Source organism: Eptesicus fuscus, chromosome 10 (assembly GCF_027574615.1).
Source record: "Eptesicus fuscus isolate TK198812 chromosome 10, DD_ASM_mEF_20220401, whole genome shotgun sequence".
NCBI classification, from domain to species: domain Eukaryota; kingdom Metazoa; phylum Chordata; class Mammalia; order Chiroptera; family Vespertilionidae; genus Eptesicus; species Eptesicus fuscus.
This window is the reverse complement of record NC_072482.1, coordinates 21997183-22021990: the sequence shown is the minus strand read 5'-3', so window position 1 is coordinate 22021990 and position 24808 is coordinate 21997183. Positions and strand designations below refer to the sequence as shown.

Below are 24808 nucleotides of genomic sequence, written 5' to 3'. Positions count from 1 at the left end.
CATGTGTAGTAGCACAGGTGAGGATGTCTTCGGATCCCTGCCAGAGACTAGCACGTGTCCTCTCCTTCCTGATGGACACTACCTTCGAGGTCAAACACTGCTGGCTCTGAGGCGGGCGTGCAGAGCTTCCAGTAACACCATAACATCAAGACCTGCAGCAATAGCAGCCTCCCACTTCCTGAGAGCTGGCTTAGCGTCTCCCAGTAACCCTCTCTCTAAGCCTGGAAGAGGTCTGACTGCCCCGTTTGAGATGAAGGACCTGAAGGCCCTGTGGTTAAGGAGCTTTTCCAGAGCTGGGGGCGGGCCTGGGACGAGAACCTGTGTTCATGATTCCAAGGGCTGTCATGCTGACTCAGCAAGTTCAACCCCCAAGTGCTGCCTGGCCAGGCAGACTCACTCGGCGTTTCCTGTCTTTCAATTATTTCCCTGCGCAGCCTTCTTCTTGTGAATATTGTAAAACTTAATGCAGTTCCTTGAAAAGGGCTTAGTAGTGGTCTTTGTGTTGGTAATCCTTCAAGCTGAAGGATAGGTGTACTAGTAAGGGGGTCCACTATGTAATTCTCCTTTTGCATGGTTTTTATTATCCATAATCAAGTGTCGGGGTTTTTTAATTGGCTCTTTGGAAAGCTGGGCGAAGTGAGATTTCAGCTGTGGACTCCGCGGAGGTGCTATATCCCTCATCGCCTCCCATGACTCAGCGGCTCCAGCGCCGCCCCGCAGGCTCTGTGCAGGCTCCTGTGCGCCAGCCCGCGCCCGGGCAGGGTGCCAGCCCCTTCACCAGGTTAGAACTGGCTGCTCAGAGCGCCTGACAGGGAAGGAATCTTTCCCAGCCTCCGCCCCATCCACAGGCTCACACCTCTCAGGTGCGGTCGATTTCACAGGAGAGGCTGTGGGAGCGACTCCACCTGCGCCTCCTCACCTGGGACGTCTCACCAGGGAGCTTCCAGACAGATTGGGTTGCCCGGACCATTCCTCCAAACTTCCCAGAGAAAACAAAACATCCGGGGAAATGCTAGTTCTAGTTTTCTTACCTGTCCCTCTTTTCTTCATGAGTGACGTTCATGGTTTTACCCTAAATTCTGACGATTTTATCCAGTTAGGTGTAATTTCCTGGCTAAAATGCGGAAATAAGGGGCTATGGAAAAAGTAGGTGAACAGGTCCTACGAATCTTTCCTGCTTTTACCTGTCGCTCCTACAAGACAAACAGGCAGTGGCCACACCCCTCCCCTTCCTGGTGGGAGAGGCAGGCTGGGGTGGCGCCCCACAGTGAGGTACCACATACCCCTAGGAAAGGTCAGGGGCTTCGCTCTAGCCCACAGGCAAAGGTATCCCTTCACGTCATTAAGTTTTCCTTGTAACAAGGAGCGAGGGCTCCCGGGAAGAGGCTGGCAGGCTCTCCAAGGGCCTGACAGGTTGGTGCTGTTGCCATGGTGAAGCCGAAGTCTGGCCCCAGCCCCCTGAAGGGAAAGAGCACTGCAGTGCCGCCTGGAATAAACGCTCAAAAGTAGCTTCTCCCTCTTCAGGACGGGGGAACCAAATCTCAAAAACTGAAAGCAAGACACGAAACAAAACAAAAACCCAGGTGAGTGTCAAGCACAGGGACAGGCCCAAGGAAACAATCAGATACATCGTTTCCTAGAAAAATGTATGCACACCTCTCATCCACTAAGACCATCACAAACTGAGTAGTCAAGTGTGGGCTTTATATGAAAAACAAACAAACAAACAAAACCACTATGGAAGTTCTGTTTGTTTTTCAGCGTCCAGACAGCTCCTTAAATAAAAGCAATGTGCTTATGTAGCAGCCCATGAGTTAGTGGCATCATCTTTATAAAACAAAACAGAGTAGGCCAAAATCTTAAAATGGAGAGAAGAAGATGGGTACCCAGATTAGGGAGCAAGGTGTAAAATTAGGTGCCTTGTACTTTCAACTCAATAAATAGTTTTCAAATATACACATATATAGAAACAACTTAAAGAGCAAAGTGAATTCAGCAAGTAGATGCACAGAAGTAAAAGAAGGTATCATATCTGGTTGATGGAAAGCAGGTTTCTAAGGCGCCCGGTTGGCCAGATGCCTCAACCCAGTCAGGAGTCAGAGCTGAGGGCGGTGCTAGGCTCTGCCCCGGGTGGGAGAAGGAGCAGTGAATGTGGGTCCCATGGCAGTGAGCTCAAAACCGACCATTGGGTTAGCTGTGTAATGGAAGGCAGCACATTGTAAAAAAAAAAAAAAAAAAAAACAACTCGGCCACCTGCTCTCATTTGAATATGCAAGGTGATAATTAATTTTAAAAAGCTGTATGACTACTGTCCAGGGTGACTTTATTTCATGGAGAAAAAAACACCAACACGATTTTCCTAGACACCACACAGTGACTGGCACTTTTCATTCCTCTTTTTATCACATCATACCAAAAAAAAAAGTCAAATCAGTGGAAACATACCAAAATATACCCCACACTCCTTAAATTAGCACAATTAAAATTAAGACATGAAGCAATATTTTGTTACACTTTGATTCAACCTCTATTTACAAATTGCACTTTAAAGATAGCAACATTTCTAATACGGCATAGTAGGTTATTTTGCTTTATTGTTTTTTTATATCTTAATATAAAACTTTGAAAGTTTTCTTGAGTAAAATCATACTTTCTCAGTACATAATTTATTTACCCATGAATTTCAAAACCGGTTTTCTCTTTTTGTGCTTGCCTGTTCTATTTTATTTTACAAATGGCACATACCTTCCGAGTAGAAACAATCAGACACTCGACTCATTTGTACGAGACTCATTTATAAAAAGTTAAAGTATAAGAAGTGAAATATTAGCAGCCTAATCCTTTGGTTTATCTTTTTAAAAAATCATCCAATATAATCTACAAATCAGTGGTAACTTCTTTTTGGTTAAGAACAAATCCCCAGGTAGATCATAATTAGAAGCCAACACTGCTGGGGAACGTACCGCGTCCCTGGCCCGCCGCTCTGCTCGGGCTGCCGTTGCGCACGACTCGTTTGACATGACACAGGACACAGTAAGGCACAGTGGATGGTACAAATAAAAGCAAATACTTCAGGACTGTGTGTGAGTTTTCCGCACAAATACTAAAATATGTACCGTTTTTCAAGATAAAATAACAAAAAAAGAAATACATATTTTTTGTTACGAAATACCTATACAAAATGTTTAAATTTACACCATCTGAGCTGCCAAAAGGTTTAAAAAAGTATCGATTTTCCATCACACATAAAACTCTCTCTCACCAATAGGTCCCAGAGAACTCGGGTTAAAATGTCCCAGCACGTCGTGGAGGGAGGAGGATCAATGTTCCCTTCTTGCTCTCCCTTACCCCAACATAAGACAAAAACAAAGGTCAGATGTTGACAGTAGTGTATTCTACTTGTACAAACAGCTGGAGTGTAGGGAAAGAAACAGTCACGCTGGGAGACCACTGGCTGACGGGTTAGAGTAAGGCACTTCCTTGGAGAGAGCAGCGTCCGGACGCGAGGTGGGGAGACGTGGGGAGCCCATGTGCGGGGTTCTGGTGAAGACCGAGGACTGCAGGAGGCTCCTCGAAAGACAGCAGGGGAAGACGCAGGAGGTAAAACCTGGAGGCGAAATTCTACACAGAAGTGGTCACTCGGTCAACGGCATGATTGACCTCGTTTTTGTTGGAATCCAGTCCTTTAGCAGCATTCATGTCGTTCCGCAAATTCTCCACTGTCTTTTTCATATTCTTTAACTCCCCTGGGTGTGGCGTGGCCCGCCTCTGAAGTGTTCTCTGAAAACAGACAGTGGAGTGAGTGTTTCGGTTTTATCCCGTTTCTCTTTCAGACACGCAGCTCCTGGCGGCAGACTCCAACACAAAGCCTGCCTCCTGCAGACAATGAGCCGAGCTCTGAGCACTTACCACGGCTTCCTGGTGGTTAATGGGCGAGGACAGTGTTGCATGTCACTTATCTAGCCAAGATAGAGGATTACTTTTGGAATAAAAGAATACATTTTAAAATAGGACATTACTGCGTAACAATAAAGTTCCATGAACCGTGAGAAAAAAAATAAAAAAATTTATAAGATGTAATTGTGGGGTGTGAAGGGAAAAAAAGATGAAGGGGTAAAGAGTTCTGAATTAAAATCACTATAATGTTCTGTTACTCAGAGCGGCTCTGGCTTCCTCCAACCCTGCAGGCACGGGAGTTGAAGAAAAGGGAGAGCAAAGAAAAGGCCGCCTTCTCTTATCCTGCTGTGTGCTGTGCACATGACCCTCTGAGGAGAGGTCACACTCTCCTCATAAAGACCATGGAGCTAGAAGCGAAGTCAAAGGATGGGGGCAATACTTTAAAATTCTATTATTTCACACGCTACGTGCTCTTCAGCTCATAAAAGGACATTTACATCTTTTAAATGGTCTGTCCCAGCGTTCAGGAGGAGCTAACGTAGGCTAATAGCACAATAGCACGAGAGGGCTACAGAGGCAAGGAGGTACCTGGTGAGAGAATCACCCTCAGGAAACAGCCACTCACAGTGAGGTATTGTCATGCCTAAGTCCTGTTTTGCACCCGACTGTAAGTGGAGAAAATCCCCTTTGGTGAAAGCTGGAATAACAGAGACTAACATATAATCATTTAAAAGCCACCCCTGGTTTGGGGGCTGTGAGTACTCCCGCAAAGTTCTGCTTATGAAAATCTCAATGAGCGAGGAGTTTAAGAGCCAAAGTCAACATGTAGGAAGAGATGTCGCTGACTCCCGGAGGTGGCTGAGACACACTCAAGTGTGAATGAAAGTGAGGCTGAGAGGCACTTTCACATCTATTCCTGATTTCTGATTGAAAACTCATTAAGTAATCCAACTAAGGCCACAGGTGAAGAGCAGAACGGGACCGAGGGAGGGCAAGGGAGGGAGAGAGAAAGAGAGAGAAGAGAGGGAGGGGGAGAGAGAGAGAGAGGGAAGGGGGAGAGAGAGAGAGAGAGAGACAGAGAGGGGGAGAGGGGGAGAGGAGAGAGGGAGAGAGGGAGAGAGGGAGAGAGGGAGAGGGGAGAGAGGGAGAGAGGGAGAGAGAGAATCCAGCACAACTGAACTTGAACTGCGATACAGCAGGAAGTGTGAATGCAGCCAACATGATATTGTAATACCTGGGAGTGTGGGAAGGGACTTAATTCAGTGGGAACAACAACAAAAAAATCAATTTTAAGAAAACAGTGGGGGTGGGAGAGGAAACTATCTATATATATAAAAGGGCAGTGACCGTAACAACCGAAGGCTTGACCAAACACCGGAAGTCAGTCCTGCAGTCAGTGCTGGGTTGCTGTCGCTGCAGGCGCGGCAACCCAGCACTGACTGCTGAGGCGGCTGCAAATCAGGCCCAGAGAGAGGCCTGGAGAGAAAAGCAGGGTCCGTAGCCTCCATGGCAGCTGTTGATCAGCCCTTGCCTCTCTCTTTCTCCCCGGGTCTGCCAGCAGTGCACCTCTGTTTCTCTCTGGGCCTCTGTGGGGGCTGCTGATGAGCCCTGCCACTCTGATCAGGCCCAGAGATAGGCCCAGAGAGGCTGACTGGCATAGAAACCAAATCTGGGTGAACTGCGAGGAGCCAATGGCTGCCTAGGAGGTGGAGCTTTTGATGCTGACTGGCATAGAAACCATTCAATCAGAACCTAATCTGGGTGAACTGTGAAGGCAGAACCTAAGGTGGGGGCTGAGGAGGGGTTTTAGGGCAGTTGGGGGTGAGGTCAGGCCAGCAAGGGAGGGCAGTTGGGGCGAGATCAGGCTAGCAGGGGAGGGCAGATAGGGGTGATCAGGCAGGCAGGCAAAGGCAGTTAGGGGTGATCAGGCAGGCAGGCAGAGAGGTTAGGGGTGATCAGACAGGCAGGCAAAGGGGTTAGGGGCAATCAGGCAGGCAGAAAGAGGCAGTTAGGGGCAATCAGGCAGGCAGGCAGGTGAGTGGTTAGGAGCCAGCAGTCCCAGATTGTGAGAGGGATGTCCAAGGGGTCCCAGATTGGAGAGGGTGCAGGCTGGGCTGAGGGGAACCGCCCCCCATGCACGAATTTTGTGCACCAGGCCACTAGTCACAAATAAAGAAAAAGAAGCACCATAAACTATTCAAACAAAAAGACCCAAAAGTTCCATTGGCCTTGCACATACTTGGTGAACCTGTACCTAGAATACCTAGTTTTGTCTTCTAAAAATTCTAAAATTCTAAAGGCAAAACAGAAAACACACTAGTTGAAAATACACAAAATCCTTATCAGGTGCCATTATTAATCTTGGAAGGCTTTTAAATTCTGAACTTCAATTGAGGCCAAGAATCTCCATTTTCATACCATTTCATTGTCTTCTTCATCTTTTTCATCTTCTAAAAATCGGATTGCACTGATTCTGTGTACTGCCCGCTCGTTCCAGGCCTCGTCGGAGACGTCATTCACCAAGCTCTCCAGGGCTCCACAGCGAGGCAGGTTCTCTGTCACGACAAAGGCACATCAGGAGGGAGCTCGGGGTCAGTGACTGGACACTGCTATGCAGTAATGTAAAACATTAAAAACAAAAAGAAAAGGGCACTGGCCCGTGTGGCTCAGTTGGTTCAGCATAATCCTGTGCACCGAAGGACCTCGGGTTCGACTCCCGGTTGGGGCACATACCAGGTTGCGAGTTTGATCCCTGATCTGGCGCATGTATGGGGGCACTTCTTCAAAATACCCAGGCCGTGGTATTTTGTGGAAGAGCCACACTCAAGGGGCCAAAGAGCCACATGTGGCTCGCAAGCCGCAGTTTGCCGACCACCAACTTAGGGGACTCCTGCCTGACAGAGTACTCCAGTTCTCCTCCATCAAAATCAGCGCTCAGCAAAGGATTTATAACAGCAATATGATAGTGTGAATATTTTTTAAAACTGCACGTATTTACAAAGCAAAGATACAATGATTCAAAACAACTCACTGGCTTAAACACAGTTTGTCAACTAAGGTCAATACTTATCCTCCAAACCTTCAGTTTGGACTTTAAGTGAGTGCTACCTTTTTTAGGGGTATCTGTATTTTCATCCTCAGCTATCATTCAAAACCAAGAGGGTGTTTAAGGAAGTTCAGCCTTAAACAGGTGTGAGTGGTACTTTTTCTGCAAAGATGCAGGGGACCTTCCCGGAGGAGGCCCGCAGGGACCTCGCCTGGGCCAGCTCTAAGGGGCAGAATTGGACAAAAATACAGTCACGTGTGAAAGTGAGAGATCTTATGGGGAGATATTAACTCCTACTAATTCTTGTGGCCAAATGAATACAGTCCTTAAATTCACCTTGGCAAGTAGGTTCAGAAGGCAGCTGAGGAAGTAAGACACAGGTTAAAATCTTCTCTCCTGTGGTGAGGTCTGTGTCTGTCTGGAACGTGAGCAGAGGCTGGGACTGGTTGTCAGATAACCACAAAGCCTTCAACTTCAAGGCCGTCAGAGACAAGGGCAGATGCGACAACCTAATACAGCATAAAACAAAAGAAGACATCAGGTCTCAAGTGGTGTAATCCAATCAATTCCTGTCAATAAAAACAGGGGAAAAAAGAAAACACCTCCTGGGGCAGAGTTCAATTTTTAAAATACGTTGTGTTAGTAAGATACCTGATTTACGATTTGCAGGTAGATTGAGTAGGTTAACTGTGCTTCCTGTTCTGCCATCACCTATCTCATCAGCTCCACCAGGCCATAGGGCAAGAAATGAGGAAATTACGGGGCACATAATTCAGTCCTGCACTAGGAGGTCCCGACTTAAAGAGGAAACCAAAGCCAGTGTAACTGTGGAAGCTGAGTTCTCATGCAGGATGGCAACACCTTCGGGACGGGGCTGGTGGGGTTACCTGTTTCCAGCAGCCCCTGGCTAATCAGGGCGGGAGGAAGGAGATGCATGGGGTGCTGAAGAAGTTAAGTTGCTGTTAAACTAAAGGTTGAAACATTTATTTTCATGAACTCCATTTGCTTTCTCTAGGGAGATTATTTTAAGTGTTCCATCCTAAACTTTTATCTTTCAGTTTCTAGAAGCTCCCACTTCTCCGATGCCTACGTGATAATTAATATCCACATCAGATTTCAAATGAGATCCTGTATATATAAAGCAAAGCACTTTTAAAATTGTAATGTGACACCTAAAGATTAGATTCCTGTTTATATTTATACAAATATTTCACAGTTTGGCTGCAAGCAGTTAGATCTATTCAGTAAAGATCACCACCGAAACCAGGACTTGGTACCTCCAGAGAATAGCACAGTGGTTCTCAACCAGGCGTGACTTTGCCCTTAGGGGGCATCCGGCCTTGTCTGTAGACATTTGGGTGGTGCTATGGAATCTAGTGGGTAGAGGCTGGAGTTGTTGCTAGGACAGCATCCATAACAAAGAATTATCTGGCCCCAAATGCTAACAGTGCCGAGGGTGAAAATGCTGCTTAGTAAAAACTAATGCTTTATACAAGTTACTAATTCACTTTGCAAAACAACCAAAACCATGTTGATACCAGAAATTCAAGGTTTAAAGAACCTAAGGATATATTTGATCGAGTATTTTCCCACTAAGTATGACTCCAAATATTAAATTATGGATCAGTCTTAGAAGTGACTGTTTAAGCTAATCACATTCTGTTAACTACTATATGAGGCAAATTTTCTTAGAAAAGACATCTAGCCCATTAATCCCATGAAGAACAACAGGACAGCATGTATTCTTGGGGTTCTTTCTTTTATAAAATTGTACACCTACTCCTGGTTAATACATGAAGAAGATCAACCTGTAGATCTTGTCAACAGATTAATACTGAATTATTAGACATACTCAGGCAATCCTTGTTTTACTGTGTTTTTGCCTTATTGCACTTTACAGATGTTGTGTGTTTTACAAAATGAAGGCAAGACCCTCCACCAGCAAAAAGATTATACTCACTTCGAATCAAAGAGTACATAGAGAATATTAAGAAATGCATTACCAACAAATTTTTCATGAGAACAATTAATATGTTTTGCAAAGATTTCCAATGTAAGAGTTGTGGAGAGGCGACAGTATTTTCCTAACGTGAGTCCATGAAGACAGATGCCTCCCTCGCACGTGTACTGGGTGGAAAGCACAGTGGAATTGTATCTATGTGGGACTTAGGTTCTGAAATCAATGCATCCGTGAGAACTGCTTATGTTAAGTACCCTTGAAAAGTCTCTATGTATCACACACTGCAATATTTCACTAGTGAGCGCCACACTGGGTGAGAAATATGGTTTTCTAAATCCCAGAATCTACCCAGTGCAGAGAAATGCATGCTCAGACCATGAGAAAGATGGCCAGCAGATTCCCGGCTCCACGTCTCCTGTTCTGAAGTACTGCTTCTTCGAGGGGAATGGAAAGTGAAATCGCTCATGCTTATACAACTTATTTCTCCCTCTGCCCAAAGGTTGTCCTGTACTCAAAGGCAAGGAAGTTAAAGACAGAAGACATGTATTTGTCAGGCACTGTGACAATGGATTTTTAAAAGACCCTAATATACTATGAAAGCTTAAAGTACATTAAACTTTTTCATTTTATTGAACAAAAGGATCCTTTCTTTGAAAGTCTGTTCTTACTTCTTTTTTAAAAGGACTTAAGCTAATATCCTCCAGAATGTTCAAAGTTTCAAGTCTTGGGCAAGAAATCTATAGTCAGCATCTCTACCTATCTTAATCATAAGAACATGAAGAAAAAAAAAAATCAAGGTTTGAAAGCAGGCACAAAACACAGGTAACTCAAACTAACAACTGGCTTCCTAGCAAATGCTGAAGCACAGGTATAGGTAAAAGGCCAGGCAGAGCATCAGTAATGAAAACAGCTTCTACAGATGACAAAATCACATGGTAAAAGCTAAAACAGGTCACTGGACCCTACAACACATCTCATAATCACATTCAACAAGCCGTGTGAGATTCATTTGTTGTCTGAAATGCCAGTTTTCCTGCAAAGAATCAAAGTGCCAGCTTGAACATGCCCGTTGCCCACACAACACACGAGCCTGTTCACAGTGTCTTGCAGACAGAGGTGCTCCTGTGAAGTCAAGGAGAAAAGAAGGCCCTGTGTCCTGCCCGTCTGCACACATACTGGGCTGGGCTGACCCTCTCACTGACTCTCTGTGGCCTGGGGGGAAAGAGACACATAGGCCTCTGTTTCTCTTGGGTGAACCATCCCAGACACAAGTGGAAAATAGATAAATAGATATTATATATCCCGGCTTTCCAGACGAGTTAATAATACATTTTTGGTTTATTCTGGAAGCTTCTGCACACTGCAGAATCCACACAAGAAACCATAGCTCCACTGTCCACTGTTCTACTTAGGACCACATGTTCCCCACCCCAAAATAAAAGGCCAGGACTTACTACGGACATCAATGGTACAAGGGTGAAAGCAAATGCATAAGTAAACCATGAGTCTCTCATTTCTAGTACATCCATGACCAGCCCAACCTGAAGCAACCTTTCCCACCTCAACTTCGACAGCAATTGCTTGTCAAATTTATTTAAGAACTAAACGTTAAACAGTCTACTGATGAATGTAATGTTAAGTTCCCCGGTGGATGCACACTTCTTACAATTAAATGTTTAATCTGTTTGTTACCTCCTACTAGAACTTTTAGTTTTAAGCAAAGTTTTCAATAATGTTTAAAGATATACAGAGAGAACATAATCAATGGGGAAAAAAATAAACACTATCAAAATATCTGAAGTGAAAGCCCCTGTAACCCCAAGCCTCCACCCTTCCTCTGGAACTACTATTAATATTTTGGTGTACCACAATAGGTAAGTAGGTAAGTTTTCTTAAAAACATGAACAAAAATAATAATACTCTGTATACTTGCTCTACTAATCAGTATCTGGGTCTCCTGTGTCACTACAGAGAAATATCTCATTCTTAGAACTGCTTAATATTTTATAACATAGCTATGCTGTTGTATTGTGTTTTGTCTTTTAATACTTTTATTTTTCCCAGCTTTATTGAGATATAACTGACATATAACATTGTGTAAGTTTAAGGTGTATAACATGATTTGATACATTTATAAATTGTGAAATGATTACCACAGAAGACTTAATTAACACCACCATTACCTAACACAATTACCACTGTGTGTGTGTTAAAAACACTTAAGATCTACTCTCTTAGCAATTTTCAAGTATATAATATAATACTGTTACCTACAGTCACCATGCTATACATTAGATCCCCAGAACTTAGTCATCTTAAAGTGAGTATCCTTTGACCAACATCTCCCATTTCTCTCCCCACCCCCTCCCCCCAGTCCCTGGCAACCACATTCCACTCTTTATTTCAATGAATTCAACTTTTTTAGATTCCACATGTGAGATCATACAATATTTGTCTTCCTTCATCTGACTTATTTCATGCCCTCAAGGTCCATCCATGTTCTCATAAATTGCAGAATTTCCTTCTTTCTCATAGCTGAATAATATTTCATTATATATATATCTTCTATTGATAGATTCTTAGCTATATCTTGGCTATTATGAAGAACACTGCAACGAATATGGGAGTCCAGATATCTTTTTGATATCCTGTTTTCATTTCCTTTGAATACATACCCAGAGGTGGGATTGCTGAATCTTATGGTTGTTCTAATTTTAGGTTGTTGAGGAACCTCCATACTGTTCTCTACAGTGGCTGTACCAGTCTACATTCCCACCAGCTGTGCACAAGGTTTCCCTTTTCTCCACATCCTTGTTATTTCTTGTCTTTTTCATAATAGCCATGCTAACAGTTGTGAGGTGATATATTTTATTATGTTTATATTAATATTTAAATTTTATTTTAAATTCAAAGGTATAAACTGTTTCCCCATTGACAGTCATTGTTAGTATTTGGAACTACTAATACTGCAGGGAAGATCCTCAAATAGCCAATTTTGTGTGTTTGGGGGATAATCCTCTGGGAGGGAGTCTAATAAATGTATATCCTGTGTCCATGGGTAGCTGATGATACAAGACACCTTCTCTGTTATTGTACCAGAAGGTTTGATGTTTACTTTCCAAGTGCCATTTTATAGTTGCTGTGACTTACTGTATCCAATTTATCAAAGAAAGCTTTTGGAAACTAAAATGTAGTCCCCTTGTACCATCGCCTTTGCTATTTTTATATGCTTGATTGCAGAGGCAGAAACTTCTCTCACATTTGGTATGATTTCCCATGGTGTGACATTTCTCCAGGCCAAAAAGCTGACGTGGTAGTCCTTTTTATTATTAGGTTCTATACTGATACTTTAAAATGAGTAGTAATTAAATATTTTAATAGGCTTAAAATTTGGTTATTAATCTATATATACCTGGACTAAATGACACACTTAAGTGACTCAGATGACAGCTACGTAACTCAACTTTTTAACTGGCTTTTCTCTACCCCAGCCCAAGCATAATAAAAACTCAACTCTCCCTTCCTCTAAGAACTAGAGAATGGAGCCATCACTCATGTGAAAACCAGTTTTTAGACACCAGAGCTATCTTTCCACCCAAGAATTAGTGATGCAAATCCACGCTCACCAGTGTGGCAAGAACCAGGGGAGGCTGGGACTCACTGAGCTACTGCTGGAGGCAAGAGGTGGGGACACCACCCTTCTCAAGCTGTAAATTGCATGTCAGGCTAAGTCCCACAGAAATGCCACATTCAGCTCAAACTAATCCTGAGTTTTCAGTCACCAGTTAGTGGTCTTAAGAATCTCTCAGGATGTCCTGAAAGCATGCGCTCTGACAGGGTGAGCACTCCTGGAGGCCATGCCTCGCGCCAGGTTCCTGTGGAGTGCGGGTTACTTAGCACGCCATCTACAATCCATCAGGAGGAATGAATGATGGTGCTGAGCCTGACCTAAGTGACCATTAGCTCAATCCCCCAGACTCAATCCCCTAGACGCTGTGGATCATCTGTCTCCCCCTGGTTCAGCACTCCCTCTCCAATCTAACTCTATAATGCTCAAAAGCATTTTTTAATTCCTCTTGGCAGGCAGTGAAGCCTGTGATACAAAGCATTTTAGAGTGGCCTGCTCTTCATGCTGCAAAACTAACATGTCTAACACTTTCCCAGGCACCTACCACGTGCCAGGTACTGTGAAGGGACAGAGGATATAGTGACACATAAACCACGACGCCCACCTTCAGGTAACCTTAGGTTAGGAAGGTTCCACAGGTGCAAACAGGCCATGGTCAGTGCTTCATTAGCAGTAATTAAAAATGCAGATTCAGGGAGAGGAATGCTTTCTGGAGAAAATGAGAGCATCAGTGATGAAGAATAAAAGTATGGAAATAGAGAAGAGGGTCCCAGCTAGACAGAATAGCCTGTGTGTAGGCTCAGGGGGAAGAAAGTGCGTATGACATTCGAGGTGATGAAACTAGTTCAGATTGGCTAAAACAAATCAATATTCTACAAAGAGAAGAGAAGATACATTCCAGAACCGGTGAGCAGTCTAACCTGACCTCCGACCCAGCACCTGAGAAATGCTGCTGCTGTGATCTTGGGGATGCCAGCCTGGTGGCTCTTCCTTTTTAACTTCTGACTCACTTGGTGATTCTGACATTAGTTATGGATCCTCTTCGCCAGAAAAGTGTCCCTGGATGCAATCTTGTTTACAGCTTGGGGAGTTCAGTGTCACCGGCAGAGCATCTCAAGACCTCCGATTCAAATCTAGTTCAAATGCATTCAGGCTCATAGGAAACTGAGAGGAAACTGACTTACAGAAGCAGAGGAGAAACCTGCGTCTCCCAGTTCCCGGCACTGCTCCTTCCCTTACATCACTGCCCCCTTACACTGGGAAGTACTCACGCTCGGGTGTCTCTGACCTTCTCTGCTCCATGCGTCTCCATCACTCTAGGACCTAGACCAGTGATGGGCAACCTTTTGAGCTTGGTATGTCAAACTTCGCCAAAAAACTGAGCATAATTCGGGTAGTGTGTCACTTTGAGGAAAAAACTAACTCCAAGACTCTAGTCGCAAATGTTTCATCCTCAGGAGCAGCAAATGTTTCATCCTCGGCATGCGGCCGCGTGTCATCAGAAATGGCTACGCGTGTCAGTGCTGACACGCGTGTCATAGGTTCGCCATCACTGACCTAGACCGAAAATTTCCTGGGCCTGGGTCGTTCGACTAATCAGTATATATTCCATCGGATGGAGCAAGGCAAGACGGCCCAGACGCACAGCAAAGATGCTCGGCAAAGGCGAGGGTGGGTGAATGTCTGTTTCTTTCTCTCAAGCAGCACAAACAGAACATGCTCACCTGTTCCCTGCCACATCCAGGACGTGGAGCTCTGTGGCCTGTGACACCTCAGCAGGGATCCGGGTCAGTCTGTTGTCCCGCATGCAGAACACAGTGAGGCTGCAGCACCCACCGATCTGCAACAGGAAAGAAAACACAACTTGTTTCCAGGTTGTTGTTTTGTTTTGGGGGGGAAAGGGGAGGGGAGCGGGGGTGGGGGGGGTGGGGGGAGAACGGTGGCGGGCCTATTTATCAAATGGCATGAAAAGGATGCATAAAATTATACCACATGATTTGAAGTCTCTAATGACCAACTATGCTTAATTTAAATCATACAAAATAGAACAGTCCAATGTGTTCATAAAAATCTCTGCATGACATTAGACACACATGTTCTAAATTAAAACAAGAAAATAAACTATATAGTCCAAAAATTTCATTCTGGAAAGGAGTCATTTTCTACTGCTATCTAATACAACCACATCTTTTAAATGCATTTACCAAGCACACAAGTATTTTATGGTCATGGAAATATCAGGATTCTAGGTTGCAAAGGTTAGGCCAAAGATCTCTCTCTCTCACTCCACACAACCCCTTTGAAGATCTGTCCACCCCATTAACTTCAGTGCTCTCAGCATTTCAGTTTATTTAAAACAGTGGGAGGTCATCTGATAGATGAAGCAGTACATTAATTTCCACCATACAACTTTTAATAGTTTCCATTCACAACTTAGTTTGGTAAATTCATTTTCCTTTGACCAATGGAATTCAACAATATTTTTAGCCAATAGTGAATTTGGTAAATACACACATTAATCTCCTCACCTATGATCTGCTGGTAAAAGCATAAGCCAATATCTACATCCACACCAAATTTGATTATCACTTCCTTTTTTTTTAAGCAAGCAATTCAAAGATAATTGAGTTCCATATAATTGGCCTTTAACAAAGAACATAAACAAAAAGAATTCAATGATGCTCCTGAACAAGTTGGCTGTGGGTCTCTACAGTCAAGAGAGCTGCACCAAGGGGGTGAGAAAATAACTGGACCCCAGAGGCACTCGGCAGGACTCCCCGCAGGGGGTGCCACATTCCTCCCGTGCTCCTCCCCTCACCCAGAGCAGCAGCTAGGAAAGGCTCATGAAGGGACCATTGATGGCTCTCTGACACCTGGGAAAGCACTCCAGAGCCTCCATTTGAGGAGAGGCCAAGACTTGACTGGATCTCCAATGATGTCTGATGTATCTTCTGGCCGCTTCTATTTATGTGTTTAGTATATGTACACATCTTGAACAGCAGGATGCACACTTATGAAATTACTACATAATTACACCTTCATGCACAATCTTATTGTTACATCTTCCTTTTAGAGTTAATGTAAAAGATTTTGAAATAATATATTTAACCACAGTATTTAACTATATGGATGTAAAAGAAAAACAAACATAAGAAAACATGGACTAACATTCATCTCTGATGACCTGGAGGACACCCAGGTATGCAGAAGGCTTCTCAGCATTCACATCTCCCATCCCAGCAAAACTGGTCTACTTACTGTTCTCTAAGATATACCTTATATTTTTGGTTCAACTACTTCTTATAGAAGTGTCCTTCCTTTTGTCTTTCAAAACATTACCAATCATCCAAAATCAGGCTTAACATCCTCCACTCTTTCCAGGACCCGCTGGTCCACACTGACACACTGCTCTCCGAATTTCTTTCATAATTCGGGTCTGTACCAACCTTCTGACAGTCCTTTCCTGAGCTACTGTTTAATCTGCACATTTACATATAATCAGGGTGCTTGGCCAGTGTAGTACCCATCCCATCTTCTCACCTGTGAAGACTATCTACCCACCAACATTTCTCATGTACGAATGTTTATACACTTATATTTATTAATTTACTTACTAGGGCAAGGCTGCTACTTAAAGTTATTATCTGCAGCTATGTGTAGCAAGTTTCTCTAGCAAGAACCACTGTGTCCTCTCTTATATTTTATGAATATAGAACCCCAGTGTCGTGTCCTACAGGGATCTTTTGTGGGGCCAGGCACTCCTCCCCTCCTTGAGGAAGGCAATCATCAGTTTCACTTGGGTGCCAGGAATATCATGGAAGGAAAGACATCAAACCCTGAATCTTCTGAGGATCGACATGATTAGATTCTCCCTGATAAAGTCAGAAGATCCCAACAAAAATCTACTCATGGGAAGGAATACTCAAGGTTCTCATGGAGAGGACCCCCCCCACACACACCCTCCTTCATGTAGAGGGGTATCTGCACTAGAGTCTGGGCTCAGTGGGGGGACTGCAGCCATAAGGAGGCCTTGCTGGTCAGCACGTGGCTGAGGCTGGACACCCCTCTGCCCTACATCCTTCTCCAGGGAAGCAGAGCAGATATCAGTTATTCTCCTACATGGCCCTCCTGGCGGGGATGTAGAGACAAGACTACATTGTGATTTGGGGCACTTTGTCACGAAGCTGTCCACTGTCCCAGCCACCATATCTGTTTTGGGGCCCTACTACTATACCTCTGAACCTTTTCAATTTGTATCATGTACATATACATTACTCATATCAATCAAAAGTTAATTAATTAACTGATTAAACTGATCCGAGAGGGTCTAAAAGTTGTACGAGCCATAAAAGTTCTGGACAAGTGAACATTCTTTAAGTGTTTGGGGAGGAGGAATGTGAGCCCCAGAGGCCTGTCTACTGTTTATAGTCTCCTTTTTTTTCTTTTTCCTTTCCCTCTCTAATCTCACACCCATTAGAGAGGTCAAAGGGCGGAAAGCAATTGCATTCAAGAGCCTCCTAGGCACTCTGGGTTGTCAGGGTAGGCGACCTCCGGACCTCCATTGTCTATGGTGTTTGGAAAACAATGCCAACAAAGGGCGAGTGTTGCTGCTGAATGCTGGGATGCCTTCACCACTTGCCAAGGCACAGGCTGTCCCAGGCAAACATCCACGCAAACAGAGCCCTCTTTCCAAATCAGCCAGGAAGGGATGGCGCAAACCTCTGACTTTTAGGAAAGATTATCAGGCAGTCCGAACCATAAATCAAAAGACAATGCTTTATAGATGGCAGAGGAGTGCAGTGCGTTGGAGGGAGTTCGCGCTTTGAGATCACACAGACCTGGGTGAGAATTCAGACTCGATCATGTTTTGTGAGTTTGACTCTTTAACCAAAAGTAACAATAAGGATTAAACTAAATGAAACCACGAATATAATTTAGCACCTATCACAGAGCCTGTCTACTGCTACTGCTGCCAAGTAAATGTGGTCAATATTGTTTTTCAAAGGGAAACTCCAAATGAGAAGGGAAACATCCAAATGAGAAGTGCAGTCACCATGGAGTGCCCACTATGTTGGGCCTGCGCTGATGCTGGCGAGCTCTTCCCCGGACCCACCTGAACTTCCTAAAATCCTGTCTCCTTACAACGTCTCACACTGTCAATAAAAGTGAAGAGGTGACTTGAGTTCAGTAGTATGTTATTCATATCATTCAGATGTACTTCTGCTTTCTCTTTGGGGTTTAGGAAGCACAGTTTACAGGTTCCCTTTAGGTGACCATCTGGATAAAATGTCCATAACACTTAGAAATCTGGGAAGCAGAGTCACTGTTTAAATAACTTATTACCAGTCATGTAGGAAGCTGATATTTTTAAACTTCCCTTAAACCAAATAGCACCTTTCCAGAAGATAAGGGGTTGCACTGGGATCTTCTGAGGATTACAGAATATAACTGAGAATCCTTGTTTAGCTATTTTGTGTCTCAAGTCAAGGTGATACTGTCCTTACCTGTTTGTCACTGATCTAATCCATCTTAAGGAGATGGGACCTGCAGGCTATTAAGCAAACCTTTGGTCAGGTCAACTTTCACTAAGTTTTAATTGCCTCCGGGTTACATTACCCTAGAGAAGATAATCAGATGGACTCAATGATTCAAAAAGAAAGCCTACCTTTGTCTGCCTATATCCCACTTTTGAATCCCTGTATTAAGTATAAAGGTGCTTTCATTTCCTTTAGTAGCTTCCTTTTCATATTATTTGTAACAAAACTGAACCCACATTTCATTGGCAAAACCAAAAATGTACAATAAGCAAAATCTGGTCAAAATATAATTTGAAGAGAAATATTATGATGTGTCACTTCAGAAACCAGAGACTATTTTTTGCCTTTTCCACTATCATCTATGGCATATTATTCAAATGTCCACTATTTCATAAATATTTTGGAAACCACAATTTGTGGCTTTGAGGTTCTGAATTATTGGGCCTCTGACATCAAAATATCCACTAATAGCTATGGCATTCTTCTTTCCTAGTGATAAGAAAGTAATTTATGTTGACTGAAAAATAAAAACCTTACACACACACACACACACACACACACACACACACACACACAAGAACAAGGAGAAAATAACTGAAGTCACATCCGACTACTACAAAGGGATAATCAGTATTTAACAATTTGAGGTACAGTCTTTCAGTATTATTCCCTTGCATTTGATTCTGCACATACACCTCAACAAAATTAGGACCAACACTTAGGGCCTTCAGCACCTTTGTTTCCATATGACATCAAGAAAGTTTGCCCATGTCATCATATTTCTAAAGAGATTTTTATTGACCACATAATCATCTCCTTCTACAGATGTATCTCGGATGACTTAACGAATCACTCTGATTAGACACTGCTAGTTAGTGCTACCATTTCTTGCTGTGTGATCTTGGGCAAATTACTTAACCTCTGTGTCTTAGTTTCACAACTTGTTACATATGGATAACAATTTACCTACACCTCACAGAACTATTGTGAAAATTAGATACGAATAAGCATGAAAACTAACAGTGCCTGGCACATGTTAGCTGCCTCTCTACATGGTTGGCCTGGTGCCTGGCACATGTTAGCTGCCCCTATATGTACTGTGAGAAATATTCTTGTGCACACTCTTGGTGTATATCCGTAAATTTTTTCTCAGGATAAAAGTCCTAGAAGTGGAATTGCAGAATCAAACGGTATGCACACTTTTAAAGTTTTTAATAATAATATCACATTCCCCACCAGAGAAGCCATAATAATTTATACTTTCATAATAATATGCACTTTCCTGTAGCCTTATGAAAATTTGGTATTATTTTTTTAATCTTGAAAATCTGATAGGTCAAAATACTTCCATTAACATTTCTGTGGATACTAATGGGGCTACATTTTTTTATATTTATAGCCATTTCCATTTTTTCTTCTATGAATCGCTTACTGATTCTTGTGAAGGGGAAGATTTTTTGCTTTAATTTTTGTCCAGTTTCCATAGTGGAAACATCTTTTTCTCAATGATATAAAAAAATTTCTAATAAAGTAAGGAGAGACCTTATTCATCTGTAATGTTGTAAATGTCCCCCTGCCTCCAGGCTGTCTGTACCTTCTTAAAGATCAGAAATCTAATTTTTGCATAGGCAAATCCATCAACTGTTTCTTTTATGACTTATTTCCTCTTTAAGTTTAGGAATGCTTTCTCTATTTTGAAATCCAATGGTCAACTATATTTTATTCTAGTATTTTTAAGGTTTGATAGTATCTTTTGTTTATCAATAAATCATTTAGAATGTGATGGGAACATTCTAAATTATTCACTGAAATAATTTTAAATTGTAATAATAATAATGCCTGATCACCACAGAGATTTCTGAATATCACAGTAACATTATAGGTAATTAATGTCGACAGACCGCCTGATAAAGGAAGGCTCGGTCCAACAACCTGCAAATCCTACCTGAGACAGGTAGGACAGGTGTGATGTAAATAAAAATAAAAACAGGGTCATGACTATTTTGAACTAATGCAGATAAAAGACTGGGGTCTAAACTTGGAAATATGCTCATTCTCTTCCAGCAATGCTCTTTCTGGTCCAGAAACTCTTCATGGACCAGGCTATTTAAAGTGAAGATTTGTTTGGGGAATATTATGAAGTTGCTGGCTGTCCTTATCATACCCATGATCACACATACACCAACTCCCTGTCAGATAACATAGCCTCTCCTCCTTAGTTCCTCCCTCTACCAAAAAATATGAGAGTTTTAGGGAACCTCCTATTCCCAGAAGCATACATACTTAAGCAACAGGATGAGAAATAAAATATACAAACAAGTTGCTTGAAAAATCAGAAGCATGCCACATGTAGCAAATCAAGCAAATCTAGCCTTTCCATTAGAGATGGAATAGTGCCAATAACCAGGATTTAGTGAAGAGAGATGAGCTGCCAAGTTATGTCTCTGAGAGTTTCTGAAGAACTTAAAATGTAATTCACAAAAAAGCATTCTCTTATGAGAAAATAATCTGAACAAATCTGACACAACAAATAAAGTTCCAGGCCATGCAGTCATTAAAAAAAAATGAATTTAGTGGAAAATGTCCAATATTTTACAATACGGAGCAGTCAGCCGATTTGAATCTTCATGCATTTACAAAGCAAATGGAAGGTAGAGATGTAACTGTGGTCTGAACCATACTTACAGGATAGCAAGTTTACCTGACTTTTCTAAATTTCCAAGCAGCTAACAATTAAGAAAACAAGAGACATTCATTGATTTGCAAATGTTTACTATGAATAACACCACAAAACACAAACAATTATTGGGACCCACACAGTACAAACATTTTCCCCTCAAGCATTTGGAAAAAATGCAAATAAATGCTGCTACAGACTAAGAAGCTGTGCTATACGACTGACAATATACAATATTATCAAACTGGAAAAAAGACAAAAACTAGGAAGAACAACACAGCACAGCAGGCCAATGGCAATTAATACAACTAAGGCTTTTTGGCATATAAATTGAATTGGTCAGCATTTCTGTTTAGATATGTCATGCGTGCAACTTAATTGTTCAAGAGAAAGTAATAAAGGCTTGAAAGAAAAGAATCCAACCAGGCAAATGCAGGATTTGATCAAATGGTATCAAGTTGGAGACAAAGCGAGTGCACACATGTGGTCACTGGGCATAAGCCTCTCCCCCCCCCCCCGCCCCGCCCCCGGGCCCCTCACACACACACAAGGTCACAGGGCCTAGCACACTCAACGCACAGACTCATGGCACGATGGTGCAGCCCAGACCAACATGACGCAGTTCGAGGTCAAGAGGCCCTTGGTGGCTTGGCTGCTCAGCCCCAATGGTCAGAGGCAAGCACTCAGCCATTTCTGCGGGCTACCACTCTGTGACCTGCAGCAGAATTGGAGACACATGCTCAGTGCACCTCTGACTCTGGAGCTGAGTGTATGGGCAGGAGTGAAGGTGTGCTGGAAAGATCCAGTTCCTGATACATTCTCTGCTGTATCTGGCAGCTGAGGAACAGGCACAGACCTCATTCCTGCATCAAACTCTCGATGCCAGAAAACCAATGATAATTTCTCAGAAAGTAGATAAAGCTAACTAAAATGCTTTGAAGCTAGAAATACTTTCACTTTTCAAATCATAAAAAGCTGTTTCTAGTAAATGCATGCAGACACACAGCATGCACTAGGCATAACTCTCTAAAAGAAACATGAGTACAAGTTTCATTCTCTTAAAGTGACAGAGAACTAAGACTAACATGACGCAGAGTCCTATAAAAATAAAATTCTAAAGCTCTTGTCTAGAGTGTGTCCCTTTGAGAGAAAATCAAAAGAAAGGGAGAGGGAAGTGGGAGCTGGCGTGAAACTGGGGATTAACATTATACTGAAAAGTGCTCTCTTTGGCATTCACAATGAAATATTCCTAAAATACATTAATTTTCTAAAATGCTCAAACTAAAGATAACTTGACCTTTCTTTATCTAATTAAGATCCTGCCACACCTCAAGGTCACATAGATGAAAAGGTTGGGCTAAGTCAATATTAGCTGAGGGGCCAAGCTATTCCCAGCCAGTGAAGAGCCGTGAGCTGTGAGCTGGCTGTCGGAGACACATCTTTGCAGCCCAGTTCTAGACCCCTAGCTATGTGAGCCCTAGCGGAAAGCTCCTTGCTGGCCTGTTTCCTCCTCTGTGAAATGAGCAAATCCCTTGACCTTCAGAGCGGGGTGAGGACTCAGAGGTAACACATGAAAGCTCCTAGTCCAGAGGGGGCCTTGAGAAAGAAAGTCATAAATCTTTTCTACCTCTCAGTGCCTGTGTTTACATCTCATCTGTCACCCATGTACGTGTACTATCCCACAGGAGTACGATTAATGTGCAGAATAATGCTCAGCTGTGTGTTCTAGTTTATCACTTAGAGACTGGAACCACATGTTTTAATTAGCAGAATCTCTTAGTTGTGCCACAATTAGGCTGAGATGTAGACTTAGGAGAGCTGGGAACAGTTTTATTTGGATGCCAGTGTTCAGACTGAGGATATGTCAGAATATGGTCACGTTTACAATGAATGTCCTCGTGCTTCCGTTCAGGGACGCTGGCCGTCTAACCCGGGGAGCAGACTGGGACACGGAGGGCAGGGCACCGAGATGAGGAAAGGAAGGAAGAAATCAGGCCAAGTTCAGACACCCTGAGAAGTATCCCAGGAAAATAAGAGCTCCTCAAGTTCTGGCTGGTTAGATGGCAGCTTTGAAATTATTCCAAGGATGTTGAAAACTGTCGAAACAGAAATACAAAGGAAACTGCACCTGGCCGGTGACCACATCACACAATCCCACACCTTGTTATGTGAGGCCCTAACGAAGGGAAAGGGACTCACCAACACTGATGAAGAGAAAAACGGTGGCTTAAGCTTAGTTCTAGGCTCGGTTGTTAATTTAAAAAGTCAACACTGCCCATCTCCAATAACATTTTCCTACTTCCTAGTAGAAAGTAAGCCTTCTTTTAAACAACACACCAGATGCTTGTTTGTCATGCTATGGGCTTCCTTCTCCTTCTGAGCATTTTCACCTCCCCGGCAGAATGTCACAGCCTCTAAGTCCTCACACCACTCTCCACAATGGGCAGTGACCGTCCATTTTCTCCTGCTTGAAGCACTGACAAGAAAAAGTCCTGAAAAACCAGCTGTTGCTTCCCATTTGCCTTCCTCTGTGTGGGTGGCTTGGTAAAGAGCTCACTCACTCTGCCCAGGAACAACGTGACATCAAGACCCATTTTTATCATTCCAATGGCTTATGGGGCAGTTTAACTTCACATTAAATGAAATCAAACCCAAAGTCATCCCCTTCCTCTGCCAAACCCCCAAATCACCAGGCTTGTCTATGGTGTCACTGTTCACTGTCGACCAAGGCCGAAGCCTCAGTCCCTCTCTTCCACCCGCTCTCTTCAGTGTTACTGATGATCACTCTTTGATATAATTCTTCCAACCATCTCTATACTCACAAACGAGAGTTCATGCATTTAAAAAGCACCACATAAGTCTTTTTAAAGTATCTGACATTTTTGATCCCTTCTGTGTTATTATAATTTCTTTGTAATTATTTTATTTTTTTTAAGCACATACCTCTTTTGGTAAAGACACTAATTTATTTCTGTCTGCATTCAAGTTGCTCAACTTCTTAAGTTTTCCAATGCTCTTAGGTAAGGTCTGTTAAAATAACATTTTTATTATTAACACATATTTTAACATGGCACAATAAAACAGAGCTTTTCAAAGACTAAAGAATGTAATCTCATCGAGGGACAGAAGTAAGCATTCTTCCTGAGTATCAAATATTTGTGAATTTCACTTGGAGATGTGGACTTAAATATTTTGCATTTTGGTTGGAAAGAGAAAAACACCTAATAAAGAGGTAATGAAGGCTCTTCAACTCAAATGAGAATTTAATTATCTTCAAGATTCACCCTACCCTGTGCACACCTTCAAGAACCACACTGATGTGACCGCGTGGCTGTCTACAGATGCCACAGTGCTGGGGCAGGTGACCCGAGTGCTGAGCAAAGGTGCCGTGACCCCAGGGAAGAGAGAAGGCTGTAAGGGCCACTGTGTGGACCACTGAATCCTACAGGATGGGGGGGGGGGGCCTACAACACTCCAAAGGAATTTGAGGGTAAATGTTATTTTTATTTATTCTTTTAATGTTATTTTTAAAATTATTATGGCCTGGCTGGTGTGGCTAAGGGGTTGAATGTCGACCTAGGAACCAGGAAGTCACAGTTTGATTCCCAGTCAGGGCACATGCCCAGGCTGCGGGCTCCATCTCCAGTGGGGGGCATGCAGGAGGCAGCCAGTCAATGATTCTCTCATCATTGATGTTTCTATCTCTCTCTCCCTCTTTATTCCTCTCTGAATAAAAATATATATTTTTTTAATACGATTACTATTTGTAAGCCTAAAACCACAAACCAGGGCAGGAAAGGATTGGTCACTCCCCCCACACCTGCCTGAGGAGTCGGCTTGCACTGCCTGAGGAGATGCAGCCGCTCTCCCGCTGATTCTGTCTTTGGTCAACTTTTGCTGTCCTTTATTGCTCTTTTCACCGAAAGACCATTACTTTCTCTTTTATTTAAAAAAAAAAAGGAGAAGAAAAGAAAAAGAGGAATACAGAGAATGAAAAGCAGAGTAAAAAGTAAAGTGGCAAAATAAAGACAGTAAGAATGGGAATGTAGGAAAGTAAACTGAA

The 24808-nt window shown here is 42.9% G+C and overlaps 1 protein-coding gene across 4 annotated transcripts in view; it reads right to left on the bottom strand.

Annotated features, from left to right (window-relative positions):
* Nucleotides 1–2306: 2306 nt before the first annotated feature.
* Nucleotides 2307–24808, bottom strand: part of LRRC1 (leucine rich repeat containing 1) — a 130757-nt gene continuing 108255 nt past the window's right edge. For 3 of the 4 annotated variants that reach the window (XM_008144759.3, XM_054721666.1, XM_054721667.1), the window contains 5 exons: nt 23689–23772; nt 14256–14371; nt 7280–7452; nt 6316–6452; nt 2307–3780 (listed from right to left, as the gene is read on the bottom strand). In XM_008144759.3, the coding sequence (XP_008142981.1) occupies nt 3622–3780; nt 6316–6452; nt 7280–7452; nt 14256–14371; nt 23689–23772 (669 nt within the window). In that variant the 3' untranslated portion in view covers nt 2307–3621. The remainder of the gene's footprint in view (nt 3781–6315; nt 6453–7279; nt 7453–14255; nt 14372–23688; nt 23773–24808) is intronic. The other variant, XM_028144106.2, reaches the window with a different exon arrangement.